Source organism: Amia ocellicauda, chromosome 21 (assembly GCF_036373705.1).
Source record: "Amia ocellicauda isolate fAmiCal2 chromosome 21, fAmiCal2.hap1, whole genome shotgun sequence".
Lineage (NCBI taxonomy): Eukaryota > Metazoa > Chordata > Actinopteri > Amiiformes > Amiidae > Amia > Amia ocellicauda.
The window spans coordinates 3948185-3974187 of record NC_089870.1 but is presented as its reverse complement, the minus strand read 5'-3'; the positions used below and the strand labels follow the sequence as shown (position 1 = coordinate 3974187).

At 39.9% G+C, this 26003-nt stretch overlaps 1 protein-coding gene across 1 annotated transcript; it reads right to left on the bottom strand.

Moving 5' to 3' along the window:
* Window positions 1-8579: 8579 nt before the first annotated feature.
* lgmn (legumain) lies at window positions 8580-24115 on the bottom strand. Its single transcript, XM_066694078.1, has 14 exons — window positions 24029-24115; window positions 22357-22524; window positions 20055-20152; window positions 17824-17905; window positions 17457-17542; window positions 16804-16879; window positions 16453-16515; window positions 15818-15884; window positions 14515-14633; window positions 14042-14131; window positions 13202-13411; window positions 11041-11211; window positions 10501-10568; window positions 8580-9979 (listed from the first exon to the last, which is right to left on the bottom strand). Exons 2-14 carry the CDS (start codon window positions 22498-22500, stop codon window positions 9937-9939), a joined length of 1317 nt encoding a protein of 438 aa, XP_066550175.1. The 5' UTR covers window positions 22501-22524; window positions 24029-24115; the 3' UTR covers window positions 8580-9936.
* Window positions 24116-26003: the final 1888 nt, after the last annotated feature.

The following is a 26003-nucleotide window of genomic DNA, read 5'->3' as shown; positions in this document are numbered from 1 at the left end:
CTGGGCCACCAGGAGTTCAGGGTCTGTAATGCTGCCGCTAGGAGGTCCAGCAGCCTCTGGCACGAGCTCTCAGTTGGAAGAGGGAGAGGCAACTCTCTCTGGTTCCAGGGTGGCGAGCATGGCAACAGAATCAAAGTGCAGTCCAAGGAACTGTGCATGCTGAGTTGGCGTCAGGCGGCTCTTTACTCGATTGACCCAGAAGCCCAATTCGGAGAGATGGCCTAGAATGAGGTTTGTTTGGCTCTGAACCTGCTCCCTCGAGTGAGAACAAACCAGCCAGTCTGCTAGGTAATTGAGGACGCAGACCCCCTGGCAACGCAAGGGAGCTAACACGATGTCCATGCACTTGGAAAAAGTGCGAGGGGCTAGCGACAGGCCGAAGGGCAGAACAGCAAACTCGAATGCTCGGCCCTCGAAGGCGGAGAAACTTCCTGTGCGCCTGCGCAATGGGGATGTGAAAGCAAGCATCTTTTAGATCCACCGTGGTGAACCATAGGAACCACATTGAGTTGCTTTCAGTTATTACTCACAATAATTTAGTAGATGTATGGAAAGCTTCTAACCTGCATCATAGACAATACACTTGGGTAAAGAGTAGTAGTTTTATTTCTTCGGCTCGACTGGATAGGCTTATATTTGTAATTATCATCACAGACTTTTTCTGAATTGTAGAATTGTTCCTACATTTTTATCTGATTTTGGATGCTGCTTTTAAAACACACAGCCCGTAATGGAATTTTAATAACAATCTGTTCAATAATGCACATTTTGTAGAGGTTTTTAAAGTTTTCTGGCAGCGCTGGCTTCAACAAAAGGGCGATTTTGTGTGATCTTATCTGTGAACCAGTGGTGGGATATTGGGAAAGTACAAATAAATGTAGTAATGTCACAATATGTGTCATCCTCACTCCACAATCCCACTGTTTACCACCAGAGGTCATCCCCTGAATTCTAACGTCTTTCTCATTCACCAGCAACAATTATTCAATTGACATTCCGCAGCACCTTGTGTTGTCATTTCTAAATGTTTCTCCTGTTGTTTTTTTTGCGTGCGTGTGCCTGTGTGCGTCTGTGCCGACAACTGTTTCTTGGATTCCCTCTTCTGCCTTGTTTGAACGATCTCCTGATCTCCTGCCTGCCCCCTTGACGGCTCTTTTGCCTTTTCTCACGGATCCTGTTTGCCAGCTCTCGACCCTCGCCTGTTTCGACTCTTCTTTGCCCCTCCTAGTCTGCCATTACACAATAAGTGTGAAAGCAGCTCTGGCAAAATTGGAAGAGGACATTGAATCTCTCCAGAGAGTCATAGAGCTGGGTGCCGACAGTAGGCTCCTTATTGACCTGAATGAAAAGAGGTCCCGTTTTCAGGGTTTGGCAGAGGCTGATGCACCAACAATGTATTTTGTTTGGACTCGAAGAAAGTTGCACAGCTGAAAATCATTTGATGCCTGCGGACGCCGCAGGGCATAGAGCAGTGTGCGCCGGCGCAGGTGTGTCGGTATGCAGTGGGCTTCTATAGTGCTTTGTATGAGGCGCAGGCAGGATGGGATGGGCAGCAGTGCAGAGTTTCACACAGGGTCTTCCATAGCTCCCTGCAGCCTGTGTGGCCCAGCTGGAGCAGCCCATCTCACTGCAGGAGCTCAGTGCTGCCTTGCAGGGCCTGAACAATGGAAAAGCTCCAGCACTGTGTAAGGGCTTCTGGTGGAGCTCTATAAGGCTCTGTGGCTGAAGAGGGTGTGCTGGACGGTGAGCTGCCATTGAGCTGCAGGAGAGCAGTTATTATGTTTCTCTTTAAAAAAAGGATGACTTATGTTCAATCCCCAACTGAGACCTATGTCGTTGTTGTGCTGTGACTTTAAGATCTTGTCAAAGGCTCTTGCCAACTGTCCAGTTACAGGATCCCTAATGCATCCAGACCAGACTTACTGTGTCCCGCATTTTTGGATAACATTTTTTTGGTGAGGAAGCTACTGTTCTCAGAGGACTGGGCGCTCTTGTGCAGAGTGGGGTTGGCTGCAGCTGAACAGGCAGCTGTTTGTGACAGACATATCTCAGTTGGATCTCAGAGGGGTTCCACCTTATTACTGTAGTGTCTTGAATGCATGGCAGGTAGTGCAGGTGCAGAGAGACATGGAGATGCTGGGGGCTCATTGGCTTTTGAGAGAGCCGTTGCTGTGTAACCCTGCACTGCGGCTCCCTGTGTTGGAGTCTCAGCACTGCACAGCAGGCTGCTTAAGGTAGGTGTGACAAGGCTGGGGCAGGTTTTGATGGGGAGGGGGGGGTGGCTGGATGAGTGTGGAGGCCTTGGCAGGAAGGCTGCAGGTGCGCTCATTGTAACTGGTAGGGGTGCTGTTGTCCTAGTTGAATGTGGTGCTGCAGGAGTGGGGGCTAGGTGTCTGGGGGAGATTTTGATGGGGTGCAATAACCCCCGATAGAAGGGGCCTCTACCTGAGCTGGAGCTTTCCCCAGCCGTCTCTCTCTCTCTCTCTCTCTCTCACTTTTGAGTTTGAGGTTTCTGTAACAAACCATTAATTAGTTATTGATTTTTGACTGCCTTAAATGCAATGTTATTGACTTTATTTCTATTAAATAAGTAGAATTTTGATTCAAAATAAAGGTTGTAAAAGTATGCCAGACAATTTTAGAATGAATCACATGATTTGGTTTTGGTGTTTTTTTCTACTGCTTTAAATGGCTATTGTAGAATGTCTGTTGAAGGGTCTGAATGTTTGAATATAAAACTAACTTTACCTCCATCTCCCATAGTGCCGCACAGCAGCATAAACATCATCATAACATTTAGGTCTCGTTTGTGCAGCACAGATTTCTGAACTGCGTAAATCTGTGCAACAAGAACTCGACCTAAAACATGTTTATACCGAAAATAACATGAGCGCTCACACTTTTTTGGATTCATTTGTAGAAGAATTTTGGGATCAATTGGGATAAAAGTGTGAAATGTTTTTTAAGTGCACAATAAACGCACTCTGGACGGTTTGATCTTATTTTTAACAGGTTCTGTTTTATAATAATTTAACTTGACATTACAGTTTTCATTGGAGACAATCAGATTCAAACTTTCTGAAACTACGGTTTGTATATTATAGTGGGAACCTTTTTATTTCACTTTTTATCATGTCAAATATTTGTACTAACCTTATTGTCCACGAGAGGGCAATGTCGTAATGATGTCAACATAAGCAGAAAAGCACATTTGTTGAGCTTGAGCTTGAATTGCCCAACAGGTTCCAACTGCTGGACACTGAGTTGGACAGTGATGGCTCAGAGGGTGATTGGGGGGCAGTTGAGCACCAGAGCACCATGGTGCCCACTCCCTCCCAGAAGAAGGAGGTAGTTATAGTAGGAGACTCAATTCTTAGAGGTGTAGATCACACAGTGTGTTCTAGTGACATGGAGACCCGCATGGTATCTTGCCTGCCTAGTGCTCAGGTTGCAGATCTCCCTAAACTAGTTGACAGGCTACTGGCCAAAGCCGGGGTTAATCCACTGGTCATGGTCCACATTGGAACCAATGACATAGGAAAAGGTAGGACAGAGGTTCTGCAAGACAAATTTAAAGAGTTAGGAACAAAACTAAAGAGCAGAACCTCCACGATAGTTTTCTCTGAAATACTTCCGGTACCACGTGCCAGGCCAGGGAGACAGGCAGAGATTAGAAAGTTTAACACGTGGTTGAAAGCTTGGTGTAGGGAAGAGGGGCTTAGGTTTATGGAGCATTGGTCTTTCTTCTGGGATAGATGGGACCTGTAAAAACCGGACGGTCTACATCTAAACAGAAGGGGGGCTAATGCATTGGGAGAGCGTATGTGCAGTGAAATTGAGAATCATTTAAACTAGGAACCAGGGGGGCAGGGAGCTCTGACAATGGGAGATGTTCCTCTAAGGAAAGAAAACCAAGGGAAACTGCTAGTAGGAAAGTCCTGAAATGTTTGTACCTCAATGCCAGGAGTATAAGGAACAAGATGTTAGACTTGGAAGCCACAGTGCTAGCATGTGACTACGATGTTGTAGGAGTGACAGAAACATGGCTTACAGAAAATGATGGGGATGAATACAAGTTGGAAGGATACACACAGTTTAGGAGAGACAGGCAAAATCGAAGAGGGGGTGGGGTAGCATTATATGTGAAAAATGACATTGAGGCAGAAGAACTTGTATTAGATCCCAGTAACGGAACAGAATCTTTGTGGGTGAAACTTTTGAACAAGAGATCTGGAGGATTAGCGGTAGGAGTGTGTTACAGGCCACCAAACTCAGATATTCAGAAAGATGGTGCATTGTACAGTGTAATCAGGACTGCATGTAGCAAGGATGTGGCTGTTATAATGGGGGATTTCAATTTCCCAAACTTAGACTGGGAAAGCCCAGTGGGGACTACAGAAGCAGAAATAGAAATGGTTGAGATGGTAAATGACTGCTTTCTAACTCAATTTGTCAGGGAACCAACCAGAGAGAGTGCATGTATTGACTTGATCTTTTCAAATGACCAAGATAGAGTCAGGGGGACAGCAGTTAGAGAACCAATGGCAAATTGTGATCACAATATGATTAGCTTTAAGGCATTCTTTCAAAAAACAAGGTCCAAGTCTAAAACAATGGTCTACAATTTTAGAAAAGCAAACCTTGAAGGTATGAGATGGCACTTAGAAGAGGTAGACTGGAGCACATTGGATACAGAGTCAGTTGAAAATGGATGGGTATATTTTAAGAATATACTACTTGAAGCTCAGGAGCAATTTGTACCAAAACTTAGCAAATTGAGGACCAAAAAACACTGGCCAAAATGGTTTAATAGAGGTATGCAAAAAAATATCAAGAGGAAGAAAATGTTGTATAGCGCATACAAAAGGGATGGTTACGAAACAAAATACATTGAATATGTTGAGCTGCAAAGAGATCTTAAGAAAGGGATCAGGAAAGCAAAGAGGGAAATAGAAAGAAACATAGCTCTTGGAGCTAAAACCAATGCAATAAAGGAGGAAGTGAAACAGATAAAGGGCAAAAATGGAGGTATCTTGGAAAACGAACAAGATGTGGCAAATGTTCTAAATGAGTATTTCACAGAGGTTTTTACAAAAGAAAAAACAGATGACATGCCACAGGTTGACAATCAGTCTAGTCAAACCCTAAGAGAGATCAGGATAAATGAGGAGGAGGTACTAAATATTTTAGCAGAATTAAAAACCAACAAATCACCTGGGCCAGATGGGATATTTCCAACAGTACTTGGAACTCAATTATTCCAAATGACACTTAGAACATACCATACCAATCCACAAGAAAGGGGACAAAACTGAGCCAGGAAATTACAGACCAATCAGTCTCACCTGCATCACTTGTAAAATGTTGGAAAAAATGATTAGACAGAAAATAGAGGAGCATCTTAATGAAAACCATATTCTTGGAGATAGTCAACATGGGTTTAGACAAGGCAGATCATGTCTTACTAATTTATTAGAATTTTTTGAACATGCAACTGCAGCTGTAGATCACATGAAAGCATATGATATGATATACTTAGATTTTCAAAAAGCTTTCGATAAGGTTCCACACCAAAGACTGATCCTCAAATTGGAAGCTGTAGGCATTCAGGGTAATGTAAGTAGATGGATTATGAACTGGTTGATGTCTAGGAAACAGACGGTGTCGATTAGAGGAGTTGCTTCTAACTGGAGTGAGGTTGTTAGTGGAGTTGCACAGGGATCAGTACTAGGGCCTGTGCTTTTTCTAATCTATATTAATGATCTGGACTCTGGGATAGTTAGCAAATTTGCAGATGATACTAAAATAGATGGCTCAGCAGATACAATCTTGGCAGCACAGGCTATTCAGAGGGACTTAGATAATATTCAGTTGTGGGCTGACACCTGGCAGATGAAATTCAATGTGGACAAGTGCAAGGTATTACATGCAGGTAACAAAAATGTCCACTATAATTACACTATGGGAGGTACAGATCTAGATGAACTAACGCATGAGAAAGACCTAGGAGTCTATGTGGACTCCTCACTTTCTCCATCCAAACAATGTGGGGAAGCAATAAAAAAAGGCAAACAGAATGCTAGGGTATATTGTCAAAAGTGTAGAATTTAAAACAAGGGAAGTAATGTTAAGACTGTACAGACCTCATCTGGAATACTGTGTACAGTTCTTTGCTCCACACTTCAAGAAGGATATTGCTGCTCTAGAGGCAGTTCAGAGGAGAGCAACCAGACTTATTCCAGGTCTGAAGGGAAAGTCCTACTCGGAGAGACTGAGGGAACTGAACCTTTTCACCCTGGAACAGAGGAGACTTCAAAATCATGAAAGGCATCGACCACATCAAACCAGAGGAGCTTTTCCAGATCAGCAGGGACACACGCAGCAGGGACACAAATGGAAATTGGGCATTCAAAACGGAAAACAGGAGACCAAATATATTTTTATTTTCAAAAGTGATGTACAATAAATTGATGTTTGTCTTTTTTAAATATTTTTTTGCTGTGTGATATTTTCACAGTCAGTGAAATCAGTCAGTACAATTTTTGCGGGACGCACCACCATGATTTTCACCAAGCCAAACTAATTTGTGGTGGGCACCTGATTAAAACAGCAAGGTATGTGGGTTGGTGCTGCCCTGAGTTAGGACAGGTTCTAATGTCAGTTTTATCAATACCAAGTCATTTAGCAGACAATTCTAGGGTGATTTATATGTTTTATGAAACTATCCTAAAATGTACTACCTGTAAACAACATAACAACAGATAACAACATCACTACAAAAATGACATTTGGCCTTAATTTGCATGACGTAGCGTAAACAGCAGCTCATCCCGAGTGCAATAAACTAAAACCATGTAAACCCTGAGAGGGAGAGGGTCATTTCATCTTTGACTCAAACATATTGTGTCGAGTAAGGTAAAAACACACATGTAAACACTGCCATAGTCATTCTGCCTTGCATGCTGTACTTGCAAGTGTCATTACAGGCATCGATAATGCAGAACTAAAACATTGTGTTTGAACAAATGACTAACAACATCTATTATTGGAACAGTCCCTGCAGCAGGTCACGCATGTTGTGCTCCTACTCTTTAATTATATTATTAATACGTCTTTTTTAGAACTGTAAAGATTTTACACACAAGAACGGGCTGGTTTTACTTCAAAAGATGAACTAAATGAATCAAAACTCCAAATTTGTCTCATCCATCTCTTTCGTAACTCCAAAATGACACTGTGGAAATGAATTCGGGCACTTTGCAATGGATCATGTATTATAATTGTGATTAAGGAAACAAATGATAAAAAACTGTGTGACTGCTGAATTTGAAAACAAACATTCTTGACAGGTATTCTGAATATTCTGCTATTCTCCACTCTCACATGTTGATTAATGTGAGGTGAAGGCCTGGGCACCAGCACTGCCAATGACCTGAACGATCTGAAGTTGTTTGAGGGCCTGCCTTCGGAAGCAGCAAATTAAACCTTGGACTTGTTTCCAAATTCCAGCAACACAAATCACACGCAAAAGAGAAATTCATAATATTGAATGTCTCTTTTTTTTGGCACCCTTCAACGTATTTGTATTCGTGACTTTTGCATGTACTGAAAGTATATCAATTTACTCCTTATCCACAGTGCCTCGATTTACTGCAGTGATTTTTCACATTTGACATACAGGAGGCTGCTGTATGGTGTAAATATGTGTTAATCAGTTTAAATTGGATAAGTAGAATATTAATTTCATCTCCAGGCAGATTTTCACATTTTATTGCACTCCAATATTCCAGCAAGAGTGGAATGTCTAACATGGGCTGTAAAATACCAGGTGACGGATAGCTTTATACTTAAATCACATCAACCTGCATACAAAAGCCTAATTGTTTGTTAGAATTTGCTTCTATCACTTGACAAATAAATGACATTTGTGAATTTGGTACTCTGCCTGTGTGTAACTCATCCTGTGATTGTCAATTTTTCACCAAGCTACTTATTATTTCTAAAGATCTGTTGGAATTTGAAACGACAATAATCCACCTGTGAGAAGATATTGAAGAGACTGCACGTCAGATCAAGACACTGTACTTCTTCAGTGAGACAGGATAAGGAAGCAGATGTTTACCATGTCTCTTATAAAAGCAGGTCACTTCTTTAGTGAGGCAAGCCACAATGGTTACAGTCAAGCAGCTCTCCTCTGCAGATCCACTTTTTCTGCTCCTTTTGCTTGATATTTATCACAGGTGTTGAGTATTACATCTGCACTCAGCACTGACACACACACACACACACACACACACACACTCTCAACACAGAGAGGAAGTGTGTCAGGGTTTGCATTTTACACAGAGCCCTCTGTAAGCTCATCTCCAAACACACAGCAAGAAGTGCAACCACACCTGGAAGCAATGAAGACAAACGGTTTCCAAAGTTTGCCTGCCATGGTCCTTTTCTCCATTTCCCTTTCGACATACATCAAGAGACAACTGGTTAAATTAATTTGCAGTAAACCCTGAAAAATGTCTGGGAATGAAGTAACTGTACATTCCCGTGGCATCAATGAAAACAGCAGGTCATGGCAGTTTGGTTTCAGTATTTTTTGTGTTTTTATTGATTATCAACAACTGACAGCTCATTTCAATAACACACTCAAACTCATTTGTATTTTTTTAAAACAATACCTTTGAACATCCTAAGGCTCGTGTTATTGCACTTTAAAAATATAACTCCCCACATGCACTCCTGCCAAGACTTAGTCAGTTTAAATACAGCTGAGGGCAGCTGCAAAGCAGGGCAGTGGGGGGCCAGGTCCAAGAAGCTGATCAACCCATCTTAATAGGGCTGAAGAGGGAATAAAGTAAAGTAGCACTACACTGTAGCACTGTGCATTAAAAACAATAGTCCCATGTGTTTAGAAAAGGCTGTGTTTTCCTTAAAGCTATGTGTTGTGCCGTCTTGGGAAAAGATACATGTTTTGTCAAATTTAAAATGCAATAGCTTTCCCAGCTAATACAGGTGCAGTAGTTCAGACAACCCCCTACAGAAGTAGGTGGAAGAAGTAGTAATTGAAGTACTGGGAGTTATCTTGGCCTTAACCCACTTGGCTGATGGCCATCGAAACCCCCCACCACATACACGTGGAGCCTGTGGAGATGGGGGGGGTGTTGTTCTGAGTTTAAGAGGGGCGTATTTGTAGCGCTATGGGAGCATGCTAATGGTGCAGGAGAGAGGAACGTGTTTTGTGGTATTTATGATTGGTTGAGCTTGAAGCAGAGTGAAGTGGGACTGGGGGTTGTCCTCTTCACGGATTTTAATTTAAAACTCCATATAAGCTGTCAGCAAAATTAACGCATACAATACACCATCTATCATTGCCTAATGTTTAAGATATAAGGAATGCTCAGTGTTACGTTTACTTCAAGCGGATTATGATAACATCAGAGAAACCATTCTGAAGCTCAGCGCAAACACATCATCTCCTCACCAAGTCCCTCTCCAGGCTCAAAAAAGACACATGCTGCACAATCTATCGCACAGTAAGTATCTACATTTCATCATAACGGACTCACTGTAGTCCATTCAGTGGTCACCCCTCACTCACGGGAATGCAAAATGCACCTTTCAGTTTTAAGGCATGGCCCCATTCATGAATAAAAACAAAAATAAAAACATTTTTAAAATCAAAAAGACCGAAGACAAACATTGTGTAAACTACAATTTGTCTGAGCAGTAGTGCAATTTAAGATCGGAATAAAAAAAAACAAGAAAAAGGATTTAAAATATAAAAGATAATACATTTGTAGTTAAAATAAAATAAAATAAAACAGGCAACGCTCATTTAAAAAAAAAAAAAGATCCATTGATGCAAAGAGTGGTTTCTCAATGCACTCTCTCCAGCCCAGGTCCCAACGGTTTCTCTTTCACAGTATAGAGCAGGCCCTACAGTCTGAAAAAGCACACCTCGTCCATAGCCATCTGGATCCTGAAAGACAGAAATAATAATATGAATTAAAAGGCCTTTTTTATATACAGAACTGACCAAAGAACAGCCTTCATTCGGAAACTAGACCAAAGGGAATCACTGTGTTTAAAATGGAAATATCTCAGTTTATTTTATTTTCCCATGGTCACCTGAAACGCCATTTAATAGTGCATTCTGTGGGTTTGAACACTGCACGTGGCATCAATCCTTCTAAAAAGAGGATATGGTCCATGAAGGGGGTACATTTTCCTCTGAAAAGACCGTGACATAATTATACTGCATTCAGCAGATGCTGAAATACAGAAATAAGCACTGTACACCTGTGGGAAATGTCTCAGATCAACCTTCTATCAATATAAATACTAAGGGGTGGATCAGCGAAGGAAAGTACGAGATTAGATCAGTGGTGAGTTACCCAACAAGACTGAAAGATAATTAATTCACTACAGTACCGACATAAAATAACAAAACAGAAACTAAAAACATAAAAGGAACCAGAGAATGAACAGAGAGGAACGTACCGGTCAGTGGGGTATCCTCCTTCGCACAGGTTCACGAGGGCGTACAGATGCCTTAGTGCATACTCATACTGAAACAGACAAGAAACCAAGTCACATGACCCTTCTAGGGATCAGAGTACCTGCACAGCCAAACTGGCAAAGACCCGGGATTCCCCCCTCCTTTATCTCACTTCCCCTCGCTTACACATGACAGCAGGGAATGAAAGGATCTGCAAACTGGCAATCACAGTGTTGTAGCTTGATTTGTAAAAGCCTTTTGCACTTTTACTGTGAAGGGAATTTATGTAGAACATGATCATCAACTGTAGGCTGATACTAGCCAAGACAAAGTGAAAGAATAAATTAAGAGGAGTTAATAGAAGTAGGTCACACCACATACTTTTCATTTCGCGTTAAAGAGTAACTTTTCATCTCTCAATACGCAAGGGCCGAGATTGGTTTCTCTTTCCATCTCACAAGAAGGCTGGGCTGACTGCTGGGATATTTTTAAACTTGGGGGGCAGTGGAGTGTATCGACCACAAAGGCAGTTCTTAGGGTACCTGGGGCGTGTGCCAGTTGAAGCAGTTTTTCTTGAAGTGCTCCACTGCGGGCTGGTAACACTGGTGCTGCGTCAGTTCCAGCCTGTCATTGAGGATCTGCTCAGTCTTGTCCTTGGAGTTGGTGACCATCATGACCACTCTCCTCATGGTCTCTCTCAGCAGCTCCCTGGTCTAGACACACACAGACATGTAAATCCACATACTACAGTAACTGTTTTCCTTGTAGTCTAATTTGTTTGAACTACAGGGTTCATACAGCTTTTCAAAAGTCAAATTCAAGCAGTTTTCAAGTACTTTCAAGGTGCACGGTCAAAGCTTTTCCTGCACCTCGCAGCCTTGGTAAACTAAACCTTCTCATCTAAAATGCACACTTTGCTGCACTGAACTAAGCACATGAAATTATAATTTCACCACACTATTAGATGTTACTATGCTGTAACACCAAACATGTTTCATGAGCGCCTTCATGTACACTTGGCACCTGTGGCTTAAATCAAGTTGATATTAAATCAATGTAAATCAATGTTGCAAATCAGTCAAAATTAGTGAACACCAGTACACAGTAACTTCAGTCTAAATTAAAGCTTTAGTGACAATTGTTTTAAGCATGCAAAACATAAAAACTACATCAATACTTTTCTTTATTGAACTTCCATGTACATTCAATGACCAAATGTAAAATAGAGCATAACAAAGCCAATCCATGTATATTCAGTATGCTCACTTACTGTCAAAACAATCATCATTTTTATTCTCTTCAGTTCCTATATCCTTAACCTAGTAAACGGTGACAGTCTTTATGTTATGGAATCTCCCTCAGCTATAAATACTTTGCATTAGTATCTGCTGGTCTATAATTTTTAATTTTTTAAATGGAATTACACATTATAATAATTGAATACGAATACTAAACCATCAACATGTGCACATACCGGCAATATATATATTGTAAATACCTTGTACTGGACAAATTAATTTTGTTTTTGCTAGGGTTAAGCGATTACCTAATTTTAGAAACGTTTTAGTTTGTTTTTGCCTTGTGCCAGTGCTGAATGACACTCCTCCCCTATGAAAGTATCAGCATCTCTCTCGTTTTGTTGCGGTTGTTCTACTGGTATGCTTATTCCTTTGCAACTCTGAAAAAGCATATTCTATCGATCTATATTTCTACTAATTTAATTCTAATTAAATCAATGTTAACTGACTGTATTTCGTGTACAATAATCAATCGAATGCACATATGCAACAGTTATTCTTATTATTCCGTCTCTTGGTTGAGGTTGTGCTTACTGCTGTGCATGTCTGAAAAATAAAGGCTTATTCTGTCGTATTCTAGTACTTTTATGTTTATTTTGTCAAATTTACATTGATTATTGAAATACACAAGCACAATTATTATATTATATACTTGTAGAAAACCTATACACTATTTTTTATGTCTTAATAATACACAAAGAAAAGTTCAGCAACTTAAGAAAAATTCAAAACTCATGCTCGACAGTGCGCCCACACACATGACGCTGATATGCAGACACATGACTGCGCACAGAAAGAGGGATTGTCAGCAAACCAAACACATGCCTACATTGGCCATTCCCGTCTAGAAATTATGGAAAATTCCCTGCTGTTTACTTTTGGCATAACTCGACCGAGTGAAAACTAGAATCTTTTTCTTGTAAACCTTACAATGCTGTCCACAAATGTGGACCTTTTTTTAACCATAGTGTATAATGTATATTAATTTGTATCGAGCCTCCTCTCTTTAAAACGGCAGCATTCCGGCACATTTGCCTCACTGGGCGTCTCAGCGGCTCATACTCAGCGCTTCAAACAGGATCGTACTGGCCAAGGCAAAGCAATCAACTGGCTCTCCAACCACTGTAGTTATATCCCGTTAATTAATTTAATCAGACTGCTGATTTATTATGACAGTGATTAACAAATTTAAAAAATATATATATATTCACAAAATCCCAGCACATTCAAGCACTTTAAATTCAAGCACTTTCACAACCTTGAAAATACCACCTTAAAATTCAAGCATTTTCAAGGATTTCAAGCACCCGTACGAACCCTGGAACTTTATGCTTCGATGTATGAGCCGTGATAGCGGTGACTGTGCCTCAGGATTAGGAGACCAGCCAAGGCCTACTGTTCTTACCTTCAGGTGTGTGTTGATTTCCATCAAGTAGCCCCTGGCCTTGGGGATGTCATTGGTGGCCATGAGTTTCCTCTTGAGGATGGCGAGGGGGACGTCGGGACTGGGGATGATTTCAGGGTCCGCTATGGGCGACAGGGTGAGGGGGGTGGCAGGCTGGGTGTTAGCCTTCCCACTGCCCTGGAACTGCATCACCTTCATGTGTGCCAGCGTCTGTGACCACCAAACATACAGAGATAAAGTTTTAACCGCACTGTTTTACCACAGACTCCTCAGGCGCGTAACTGAGGTACTGAAGGCGCACAAGCGATAGATCGGACAAATGAACAGGTGTGAAATGTCTCGGCTGTTTTGTTCTCTTTTCAGCCGCTATGTTCCTACTGTTTGTGCACTTCATGTGATAGACAGAGGATAAGTGTCTCATTGTTTTGAGGATTATAAGCCCACAACAAAAGGATGTGGTGAGAAGTTTTCACTTCAACTGCTGCCTGTTTTCAGAACCAATTTATTTTAACAACAACAAAAAGATGTACACATCAAAGGTGAACTGAATGTGTTTGTGTAGTCTTGAAGATCAGGCTACTTGAAAGTGAAAAACAAGTGTGCTCTAGATCTACTGTAAAAACATTTTAAGCTTTTGAATCTTTAATTTACATAAAGGCCACACTGCAAAGTTACCATGTATCTTTTGGCCAGGAAAACGATATCTTACGATATCTGAGTCTGAGTCATGCAGCACCTTACAATTTTGGCTTAACTAACATTTCAGATGGACTATTTCTACAAGACACTGGGTCTGAGACCGCTTCAGAAGGTCAATGTTTAATACTAAGTGTCACTCGCCTTGTTTCCGTACTGCATAACGTGACTGGTGTTTGTAAGGGTTTTCACAATCTTGAACTGCTTTATGAGGGTCTCTTTGCTCAGGTCCTCCTGTAAACAAAAAGAAATCCCAGGTTGGGTTACAGTGTATAGTTTAAGGGACTGACACACGATACAACCGCTGTGAGTAGTAACACAATATGAGACTGGTTCCCTCAAAGTGCTTTCACCAGAAAAGCACTGTCCACAGAAATCACCCAATCAAATCAATAATGAAAAGCTATGAAAACAGACTTTTAAAAGAGTTTAAGGTTTAGGTTCTTAAGGACTTTGGTAAACAGCTGCACAAACTGCGAGCGGTGAGCACAAATCCGTTCACAGGCTTCACAGACGAAAACACAGCTTTTTCTGTCAGTCAGAAGTACTGGCTCTGAGCACCAACACGTCTTAGCTTATAGTAAAAAGAAAACATAATAAATGAAAAGGCCACTCACCACATCTGAATCTTCCATCCAGCTGACACTGTACACGTCTCCCAGGTAGGTGTCTCGCTTGTCATCGTAGTAGCAGGCGTAGGAGGACTCGTGGGGGTTGGACGCTGTGGTGGCGTACACTGTAAAATAAAAAACACGAGCTGATGACATGGCAGGATCGGCCCCAGCCGGGAAGCTTGTGATCGCGAGCAATCTGATTTCTAACAGGTTCAGTGGTCCATCACCTTTGGAATGGAAATGAATTGCCTGCAGCTGAACATGATTTTCTGAATACACAAAGCAGGAAGAGTGGAGGAACTTGTGTGGAATTGGGGATGGAGGTTCGAAAGAAGAAAAAGTGTTAGCGTTAGAATTAAGTTAATCACAACACAGTAGGGTGTTCAGCGGAGAGCATGTTATTTAATGATACTAGTGAAAAAGGCACTCAAATTAGGAGGGGTGGAGTGGGGGAGGTACTTGCTCAAAGTACAGGCCTGAGAAGACTTTTGTAATAAACACAAAGGATCACCTAAGCAGAAATAAACAGAACCTTGAACGGCTGTAAAAGCCCTCAGCTGGTTACAATTTGAGGGAGTTCGTAGGTCCTGCAATTCAGCTGAATGGCACGGTCATTACCAGTCCTCGTGATGAGACACAATGAGGCCTGACCTGGGCAAACGACTGTGGGATTCGCTGACTTGGCAGAGGTGGGGATTAAAGAGGGGAAGCATAATCGGTTCTGCTGTACGCGCTGGTGTTTCACAAGCGTTGGGTGGCGAGTCTTCCTGTCATGGGCTCATGACAGTGTCCACACGTAAGAAAGAGGGGAAATGAGGAAACAGCTGTTCACAGAGTGGCCAAAACAGCGGTGAGACCGAGAAACAAAAAAAAAGAGAAGACAGGAAAGATGACCTAGTGATTAATAGGATTCAGCTATAATATCATACTGAACTGAGGCACGATTCCCTGAAATGTGCAAGTTAATCATTAAATGTATGGCATACTTGGATTTTGCTATCAGATTGTAAGCAAGAGATACACGAGCTTCTATTTACAGTTCCATTTGAAATAATTCAGTTCCCTCATTTGAAACAATATGATTTTTGGCGATTCAGGGAATTAAATGTTAAACCACACATATTTATCAAGGATATTTTTTCAGATGTTGTTGAACACTGATTCAACCTACAGAATACTGTACCGTTACTGGATGATCAATCTCAATTATAACTATTCCTTATGTAACATTTACATATTGTGTTAATAATATTGTAACCCTTTTACTGCAAACAAGCCCTGACATGTTTTTCAGCTACTCACGCACCATCAATATCAGTTGGCAGGTGATTCATCATTGATCCAGATTCGCAGGCTTCAATGTAAAACACCATCTGCAAATCAAAAGCAAAATGAGCAGTGCATAAAACCTCTTGCACTTAATTCGCAGTTTTTATTATATTTCAATCACAAACCCCAGGTTCCAAAACAAAAGCAATTAAAATCAATAAATACATTTGAAATTAAACTAAAAAATCACATTGAAAATGAATATTACATTTTGGGGTCAGAAATGAGTTAGAACACTAATGAACTCTTTCAAAGTGATCAAGACTCAAGGTTTGTGAAGGAGGTCAATTCTGGTAATGAGAATTACTCATTATTAATTTAGGGACGTTACCGTTCCAAAAAAAAAAATATTGAAGCAAAACAGAAGTTAGGCAGTTGTGGTAATTAACAATTGAAAACGAGAATGAATGTCTATCTTCATGGGAAAGAAGACAATTTCCCCTAGCCACTGAAAGATCACAAAACAGTAAAAAGAGCTCGATGCAGCACTGCCACTAGAGGGCCCAGACGTTTCTGAAGAAGGAAAGGTGAGGAGAGGGTCGTTTTGGATTCATCGTGATATTCAATCTCAGGTGCTTTTTCATGAAAGAAATTCAACATATCTGTGGTTACCTTTTGGTATTTCTTGTTTTTATGCATGTAGGTGATAGTGTCTTGAAGATCTTTGACATGGAGCTTGAAAAAATAAAGCACAACATATTTTGTTAGTGATAAGGTTAAAAATGAAACTTGTCATGTAACAACAGAAGGAAAACCAGCAGTCACAAGACGATAGGACGAACAGCATTCTTGGCTGCAGTGATCTACCCTCGCCTCAAGTGTTTTTAATGACTAAAAAAAGAAAAAAAAAATGTACTTCCTCTAAAGTTTCTCTGAACAAAGCTCTCTATCACTGGTGTGCTGATTGTACTAGTCGGTACCTGTATGTAGGGCTTTATGGCAAGTAAATATAAAGTTGCTTACGTCATCATTTGGGAAGGCGAGCAGACCTGGAGCTCCATGATCAGTGAAATAAACAAACACATGATCCTTGGGCCCACTGCCAAGGGGAAACAGATTTAAAAAAATACATTAAAAAAAATACAAGTCATGTGATTTTACAGGTGAACTCAGCACACCATTATCTGAATGTGGAAGCAGTTTTTTTTTTTACAGAGCAACACAGAGTGATGAGGCAGATGATTTATTATGATTCTTGTTTTAATTCTGACTGACTTTGTGTCTGACTTCAAACTGACACTCTAGGTCTCTGTAGACATTACAGGAAATGGATTAAACGGTCTGCTATTTTAAATAATGCAAATCAACGCCCCAGCTACCTAGACAGCAAATGCGGAGTTAAAATCACGTGGCACTGGCAGCAAGCAATATGAGATTGTCTGGGCATTCTGAAGCCTGCGCCACATTAAAATCCATCCCTCTTCACCTTTTCCACATTGCGCCTCACTGAAATATATTATTTATTCAATCACATGGAAAGTACAATAAAACTAGCCTGACCCAGGACACACACACACTTAACAGGATGCCACAGGAGTACAGAGGACAATGCTAGGAAATAAACTGCTAACAGAAGCTGCCCTTCAGATTCTCCTGCCCTCAGTTACAGTACTTGCCTCTTCAGCACTTTTCCAGAGCCCACTCCATTCACTGCCTGCGCGTCCCCTTTCAACACAGCCAAGAAGTTCTGTGGGGTCACATCCTTTGGAAAGGAAGAGATTTAAAAAGAAAAAAATGCTTGAAACAGGAAAAAATAAAAACAGACAGAAACAAAATAATAATAGTTCAAGAATTACACAAATGAGTAACGCTCAGATAGGCAAGCATTTCCAATAATGCAGTGTCAGTTTACTTTGTACATTTATTTTACTTCAGAGGTTTTCCTATTTGATGAGATGTAAATGTATACTGTTGGCACAATACTCACAAACAGAAATCTCTCTTAAACCCCCTCCTTAATAAATGAATATATACAAGCCTTACATCCCCAATGTAATCCTTGAGCACTCCTTTATACACATCAGTGCCGTTGGGCCTGTTGATCACAATACCTGGGGTGGGATTCCTGAGAAATTAAAATAAGACAAAAACATTTGGAATTAGTTTGGCTGGACACAATCTCCTGGAAACCAAGAGGTTTTCAAACAATAGTAGTGCCATTCTCAAGGCAATACAACAGAGGTAAAAATCAGAATCTGACATGAAATGCATGTTGCTTCGGTTATAGCTGTCATACCCCAGTAGTTTCTTTTCCCTTTTTTGATTGACTTCTTCATTTAGTGCTGTTCACATTAAAGACATCTGCCGAACTGCAAATTATGCAGTTTATACACGTCACTTCTTATAAATGAAGGTTAATTTGACAGATTCTGAGGTTTATACAGTAGAGACACAATGTTTAGGCCTACGTGTTTATTCAGACAAAGTCACAAGGTTCCACTCTTCTGAGATTGTATAAGCTATGGTCAGATACAACCTATGCCTGTAGTATAATGTCTTAAACAAACACATACAAAAGAGGCAGTGATTAATCATGAGTAGCAAAAGCACCAGTCTCTTTTACAACACTGTGGAGCAGCGTCTACTGGAATTTTGCCAGAGGGAATTCCCAAATTAAGATTTATATTGGTAGAAGCTATATAAATGCTTTCTACACTAAACATAATCTTTTTGATAAGATAGAATCTGATCCATCAATGGCTTTAGGTCAGTTTGGAATCTGGTCAATCTACTGGAATCTCGTTAATATCCAGGGTGGGACATAAAATAAAACGCATATAAGAAATAAAATCATACATAAAATATGATCACTGCAATAATGTGTGGAATTAAACTTACATAACTCAACATGATATGACAAGAGTGATTTCATGTATCTGCTATTAACATAATTTGGTATGGGAGCAAAGGTTTTGTGCACTGTTCGTTTAACACAGAGCAATTTGTCCTTCATTTGTTCTTCATTTTGCGTCTAACCTCAATGTCATGGATGGTCTTTGTGCTGTTGGGTGTGAAATTCTATAGATTGATCCGTTAAGCCTTAGACAAAGGGATGTGTTTACAATACAACAAACACTGATGCAACCACATACAAGTGCAAAGTAAAAGCTCATCTACTTCAGGAAATCAGCATATTAAAGCTGTCCTACTGAGATCCAGGTACATCAGACCCTGGGTCTGGTTGCATAAAACTATATTAGACTGGTCTAAACTGTTAGACTGGTCTTAATTTGACAGTTAGACCAGTCTATGCAAGTTAGTCAGTTGCATAAAAAAATAAGACTGACTAAGACTTGGGGCCAGATTAAATCAAAACTTTGACCCACCCGCTAATAGAAAACTAAGTCTAGACCTTAGTCTATATTTATTCAACTGGCCCCTGGTCTCTTCTGTTATCAAATCAAAGCAATATCACAGCCAGAAGCCTGGCGAAGACCACCCCTAACTTGAGGTTCGACAGCAAAGAACGAAATATTAAGGAGGCAGAATCTTGTTCTAAGCTAACAAGAACAATGTACAAATTCTCTCTCCCATAACAAATATAAGAATGCAAATAACTATGCAGCAATCACAGCTTTAGTTTTAAGCACGAATGCCTCTGAAGTAAACTAGGAACAGAACAGGTGGCTATTTACAGCAGTGTAGCACATTAGTGCCCATGAATAGAGCTGGTTCTCAATGGCCAAACCACACAAAGGAAACTGCCATGGAGAACTGGTGGAAAAAATTTGCAACAAGCAGCACAATGTCTGTCTCCTAACGCATTATTAAGAAAACAGCCACCCACTTCTGAGCTGATTTCTGATACAACAGCAATGTGACCTTTAATAAACAAATAGAGTCCAGCCTTGTAGCTGATAAAATCAGGATTGTTATTGCTGTCATGCTCCCAATAGAAGTCGGATACAGATTCCAAAGGCAGACCACTGTTGTAGTTTTTTTTTTTTTTTTTTTGGACAACTTAACAGTTCAATTGGAGCCTTGTGACCTAGTGCCTGAGGTCTCAACTCACACCATCACATTCTGAAAATGCCCCTTTGCGTAGACAAATACTTCTGCAAATCATTCAGTGAGGAACATGCCAGCAAATCTGTCCATAATTACGTAGGAAAGAATTCAGAGGTAGCATCCTTAACAAATGGGAACTTCAGGCATGTGTTTGAGTCAACAGGACAGTGTTTAGTGTGTGTGACTATACTAGCCCAAGTACTTACTCTTCATTATGTGCAAGGTCATCGTACATCATGACGATAATCTGCTCATCGGGAATGCCATTTCTATGGACAATCTGGTAGGCGTGGCAAGCATCAGCCTACACCAAAAAGAAAAAAAGAAACATCTAAACCAGTGGTTTTCAAACTGGTACTGGAGTACCCCCTGCCCTGCTGGTTTTTGTTCCAGCTGAGGTTTTAATTGCTTAATTGAACCCTTAATTGACCTAACAAAGCAATATACCGTTCAATTAAGCAATTAAGACCTTGGTTGGAACAAAAACCAGCAGGGCAGGGGGTACTCCAGGACCGGTTTGAAAACCCCTGATCTAAACAAATTGAAATGTGGCAGAACATTAAAAAAAAAAAACAGTTACTGTAGTGTACCACGTGAAAACCACAGTAAAGTGTAGGAAAACAAAGTGAAATTACAATGGGACAGAAACCCAAGATACAAACTAAGGGAAATAATGACAAAGGAAAGTAACCTACATGCATTGTAAACCAGTTACTGTGCATGTTAACAATTGAAAACTTTTATTGCTCCACCTACACTCCTTATATTGCCTGGCAGTGAACTACAAAATGTAGATCATTGACTGGAATCCTTAAGCTCCTTCTTTCTTTTAAAAAAATCACAAAAAGCCCACAGTAATTTTATTTTAGAATAGAGGAAGTTTATCACATGCATGTACTGTTTTAAGCAACCTGGAATAAAAAATAAATTATAATTTCCTAGAACAAGACGCGTATTAAGTTTAGAGTTCACATACTATTTTTGAGTCAAGCATGGCGGACTCTTTGGGGCGGGGGGGGATGTGCACTGTAGGTGCAAAAACTACCGAACTATTTAAAGAAAAGTAAACTTTGTCCTTTTCAGCAGTTTATCTCAATGTAAACAAAGACTTGGAAGGGAAGATAAAATTAGATTTTCTTCCTAGCAGCAAACTTGTTGAAACAGATTTATTTACATTTCACAACTCTAAGTTGATTTCAAAATAAGTATTGAAGAACGTCACTCAAGCAAAGTAATTTAATCAACACTAACAGCCTATGAAGTGTGCTTATCACAAAAGCCTCTGAAAGTGCAAGTCACTCTTCACAGCCGCTTGCTTCACCCCAATAAACAATTGTGCTAAATCGGTTACAGATATTACAGCTCTAAATGTTTACACTTTTGATCTTGCGTTAGTGACCTTTGGTGGTATAAACTGCTATTATATGGATCTGTTACACAGCTTTTAGAATATATAAAACCGTCACATTGATTTCCATTAGGAATCAGTCTTGAGTGCTTATTTGCCTTCTGAATGCGAAGGCTTAGCTTAGCCAGTGTTACTGATGCTTTATGGGAACTGAACTGAGTGTTAGCATCTGGACAAAATGGAAGGCATTTATAGCACTGAGTTGGACAGACACGTGAAATGTCTGGACATGTTGCCATTTTGGTGCAATAAGTTATCTAAATGCAGACAGCTAGCACTCCACATTGTGCTTATCACACCACCTTTACGGTGATTGTGCCAGTCTTTTTAATCAAGTTTTTAATCCCTCGGCTTATTGGTATATTTTTCTGCGGGAAACCCACGAACAGAAACCTTTTTATACTCGGAAACAACTGCAGCTCAACAGTTACAAAAAAGCACTAGTTCCCTCAGAGTAAAAGTGTAAAGTGGGTTGAGATAGTGTACTTTAAGTTGCCTAAAGGTGATAGGGTCATACCTCCAAAATCACCCTCTCCCTGAACAAGTCTTTTGTAACACTAAACACGTAGAGCTGTAGAGGTGGAAACTACAGCTGCCAAAATCAATAGGCTGAAATGTCTATGAGCAGGAGTCGGAGTCAGGAATCAGATGGTTTATTACAAAGGCCTAAATTAAAACATACTTCTGCTTTTGGGTTGACTATTGGGTGAAATGTCAATTGGTAACTAGAACAACAGCCAGAACTGATAACATATCATATTTTTTTTACAATAGTCGAAGAGCGGTGTGCTATGGGAAAACTGGAGACATGTAGGAAGATATCTTGTATTGGGGCTAATGAGTAACGCAGTGTGCTTGTATTTTGGGATTGTTTTGTCTCTGCAAAGCCACACTGACCCAGGTCCATGGGGTCTGGATGAAATTTGGCTCACAGCACACACTGTCTGTCCTGGATACAATTAAAAATGTTTCTGACAATAGTTTCAGAAACTATTGCAATTGCAAGTAGAAAATAACTAAAACATGCAACAGCCTTGAATAAGATAGCACGGGAGGCGTGCCTAACCGACTGGAGAACAGCGCTCCCCATCCATTCTCACCTGGTGTCTGTAGTTGTACCAGCCGTTGGAGCCAGCAACGATGACCACCCAGTGTTTGCCGCCATCTTCCGTGTCTTGCAGAGGAAGAGCACTCACTGCGAGGGCCAGGCTTAGGCCCAGCAGTGCTACTGTCTTCACATACATCCTGATGCTGCCTTAATACAATCCCTGAAACAAAAGACAATTGTTTTTTTAAGACAAAACATGAGTAGCCAACCTTGGCTGGTAGTGACCTGACGTTAGTAGCACAATTCTATGGGAATCATTTTTCCTGCATAAAACGCCTCTTTGTTTGGTATTTCTGATACCTGATGATAAGGGATGAATGTGACTTTTGGTACAGACTGGTGCTCAATAGTATTTGTTATTCCCGGTCTCCAGAGATATCCTCTAATCTGAGAATTTCACAAGAATCTCCTGTCAACCCCAATGACACTGATTGCTGTGGGGTTGATTATCTCATATTCAGACACTTTGCCCATTATGTTCTATATAACAATGTTAAACACAGGAACACAATCTTGAACTTATTTAGTAGAAATGTTATCAAGTATACAAAACAAATATTATAATGGAAATACGTTCATTGTAATATTTAACGTGTAATTACTGTTTTTACCTTACCTTAAAAACAATGACATTTATTATTAGTAGCCGTAGTAGTAGTAGTTGTATTTGTCTTGGAGTTGGATACAGTGATATATGTCATTAAACTTTAACCTCAATATCGCAAGTCTATGCAGTATTTTGATCGGTTTACTTTATCCACTGCGTCAAAATGAAACAATCGATCATTCGTTTCGTTTTATGGATTTATATTTATATATATATAAGTTGTTTTTTTTTTTAAAAAAAGATGGATGGATAATCCGGAATTATAAAATGATGTGTACATGTGTCTGGTGTGCCTCAGTGATATGGCGCTGCAGTAGTCCATCCCATGATTCTAGGTGGGGTGATTCATGGAAATATCTTGTCTTGCGACATTGTATTTATTTGCTCAGAAAGGAGGATTAATACAAGTGGCAACATTATACAATTATATAATTGTACAACGATGATTTCAGAGATGTGTAAATAACCCATGCGTTTCTTTCATCTAGTTTGCATTTTACAGAAGGGTTTTATCTGATCTAAACATTAGCATAACAAATAACCCTACCCCCTCTACCCAGCCTGCCCTTTCCACAACCCCCAGACCTGCCCGACTTGTTCTGTGTTATGAACATGGTGTGACGTTATGCAAATCATACGCGGCTATAATTATCAATAACGAACGATTTAGGAAAACATCGCCCTCCATTCAAAACGCGTGAAATCACAACACACACGACTCAACCAAGTGATGATGTACAAGGATTTCAATCATCTTCATATTTGTTTCGAGTTACTTTACTGGGGCAGGCTCTGTGATGAATCAATATGCACAAGCTCCATGTTGAATGAATGCTGTACAATACAAACCGACATGCAGGTGCTATGGACTGAGCTGCTCTTGTTTACCAGCCGATGGGTGACTGGCTGCCTTCCCAACATCTCTGTCGACATTCCCAAAAACACAACTGCCTACCATTACACAGTCAACACAGTGGGGCGCAAAGTGTGCCCCTGCCTGAACCATTTCCATACACCCAAGCCGTTTTCGCGGATAGAGGATATTTAAAGCGCTTACCTGTTATGCCCTGCAGAGTCACCACAATAACACGGGATTTACAGAAACTGTGTTATAAATGTACGTCAATGGAGGGGGGGGCAAGCGTGACGTGAATACCAGCCAGCCAATCCACATGCGCCTGGGCGGAGCCTTACTGTAAACGGCATCCCAGGCGCTGGGACAAAATAACATTACAGAACAATTCAATGTTAGCTGATTGAATTGTACAGATTCAGTGTTTTAACCCATAAGGCTATCATTCTTGTTCCAACTATGTGCAAAGAAAGCAAGAGAAAGAAAAAAGATACACAATTCACGTTTACAAAATTGTAAGCAGATAGAGTTCTAAGAACAGGAGGGATTTTCACTTGACCACCAGGGGTATTTTCTAGGCATAGGAAAAGTTCCACTAGTAAAATGTCACAAATGTTATTACTGTGTAAACCTCAACACATGTATGAGACCTCTGTTATTCAGAAACATACATTCAACAGTTGTTCAAACAAATACAAGATTTTTTTGTTGTTGTTGTAAATAAATTGTTGCACCTTTTTTCATTTGGAATACATTCGTTTAAGGGTATTGCCCATGAGTTTATTATTATTCACAACATGTTATGCCAAAGATTTATATATTCAATTAAATAACCTATTATTCTACTAATAAAGCTGCCCTGTAATCTACAAGTAAATCATTCAGTAATATCGAAATATCTGTTTGTTCACTGATAAACTTTAAAATCAATAAACTAAAACGTCCTAAATCCATAATTGTGCAATTGTACATATTTATACAATCGAACATTTAGATTGAATTGTATTCTCAATTAAACTGTCTTCGTCAAAACACATTTTGTATTTTTTTAAATAATAGTAGTAGAGAAATACTGCCTCTAAATTGTGTACGTTATCCCTTTTAAAGTAATGCATAATGATGAAGGTTAGGCTATTTCTAATACTGTAGGTTACTCTAACTAAGCAACATGTGCATACTATCATATTTGGCCAAATAAAAGGTGCTAAAGCAACCATTATTCATTTATCCACAGGGGATACATGTTCAGCATTTATAACCTGTTCTGATTTCCATTTAAACTTTACAATTAAAGCTTCTACACCGGGAAAACTATTATACTGTGTATACCAGTCTTTAACTGATGTCTCATCTGATACATTATTTTCAATATGGGTTATAATAAGACCTATATATGTCATGTGCCTAAACTCTATGCAAACACAACACAGTTCCCATTTTCTCACAATGATATGTCTATCTCTGCACTTTTTGGCTGTCTTGTGACCATCTATTTTACCAGCACTATACAGTTTTATGATCTTGTTTATTGAGCACTGCGAACCGCCGGTGGCCTCGCCTGGTGGACTGGTTGATCATTTCATGACTGCATTTAACCTGGTAGCAGATCACTCGTGACAGTCATCACTCATCAGTTGTATCTCTTCCGATTTTTTTCAGTTTGTCTTGTGATGCTACCTTGGAAAAAGCTACTGCAATAATAATAAATATATAAAAAACTGTCATTCTGTATCACGCATAAGACTGATACATGCTAAATCTGAATTGTATGTTAAAACGGATTGACAGCTATGCACCTATAACCCAACCGTTGCAATCTTAAAAGCCCACACAATATGAACAGAAATTTGGCAATGTGTGATAATCCGAATATATTTGAATGACTGAGCTGCAGAGGAATGTATATATATATTGTGCAAATTACGCAGTGTGTAGAGTAATTTCCAAAAAGTAGAATGCAGTATACAAGAAAGGTCTACTGTGTAATATATTCATTAGGCCATGTGAGGTAACGCACTACAGAACAATATATCTAAGAGCAATATTCCTATAGAACCATCAATTAAAATAAGTTCATTACCTTAATACATATAAGAATTCATAACATTACAAATAAAGCATTACAGTCAATAAGTTAATTGTAATTAACAACTTTTAATCATATATAAGTATTTTAGAC

Bases quoted from the DNA above. Each gene is read 5' to 3' on its own strand.
- lgmn (XM_066694078.1), bottom strand. From the start codon at position 22,500: ATGTATGTGAAGACAGTAGCACTGCTGGGCCTAAGCCTGGCCCTCGCA. The intron at 16,880-17,456 runs GCAAGTACTGTA...TCCCCTTGGCAG, and splicing joins TCTGGAAAAGTGCTGAAGAG to TGGGCCCAAGGATCATGTGT. The intron at 10,569-11,040 runs GTACCCTAAGAA...TGTCTGTTTCAG, and splicing joins TCAACTGGCACACGCCCCAG to TATGAGTATGCACTAAGGCA.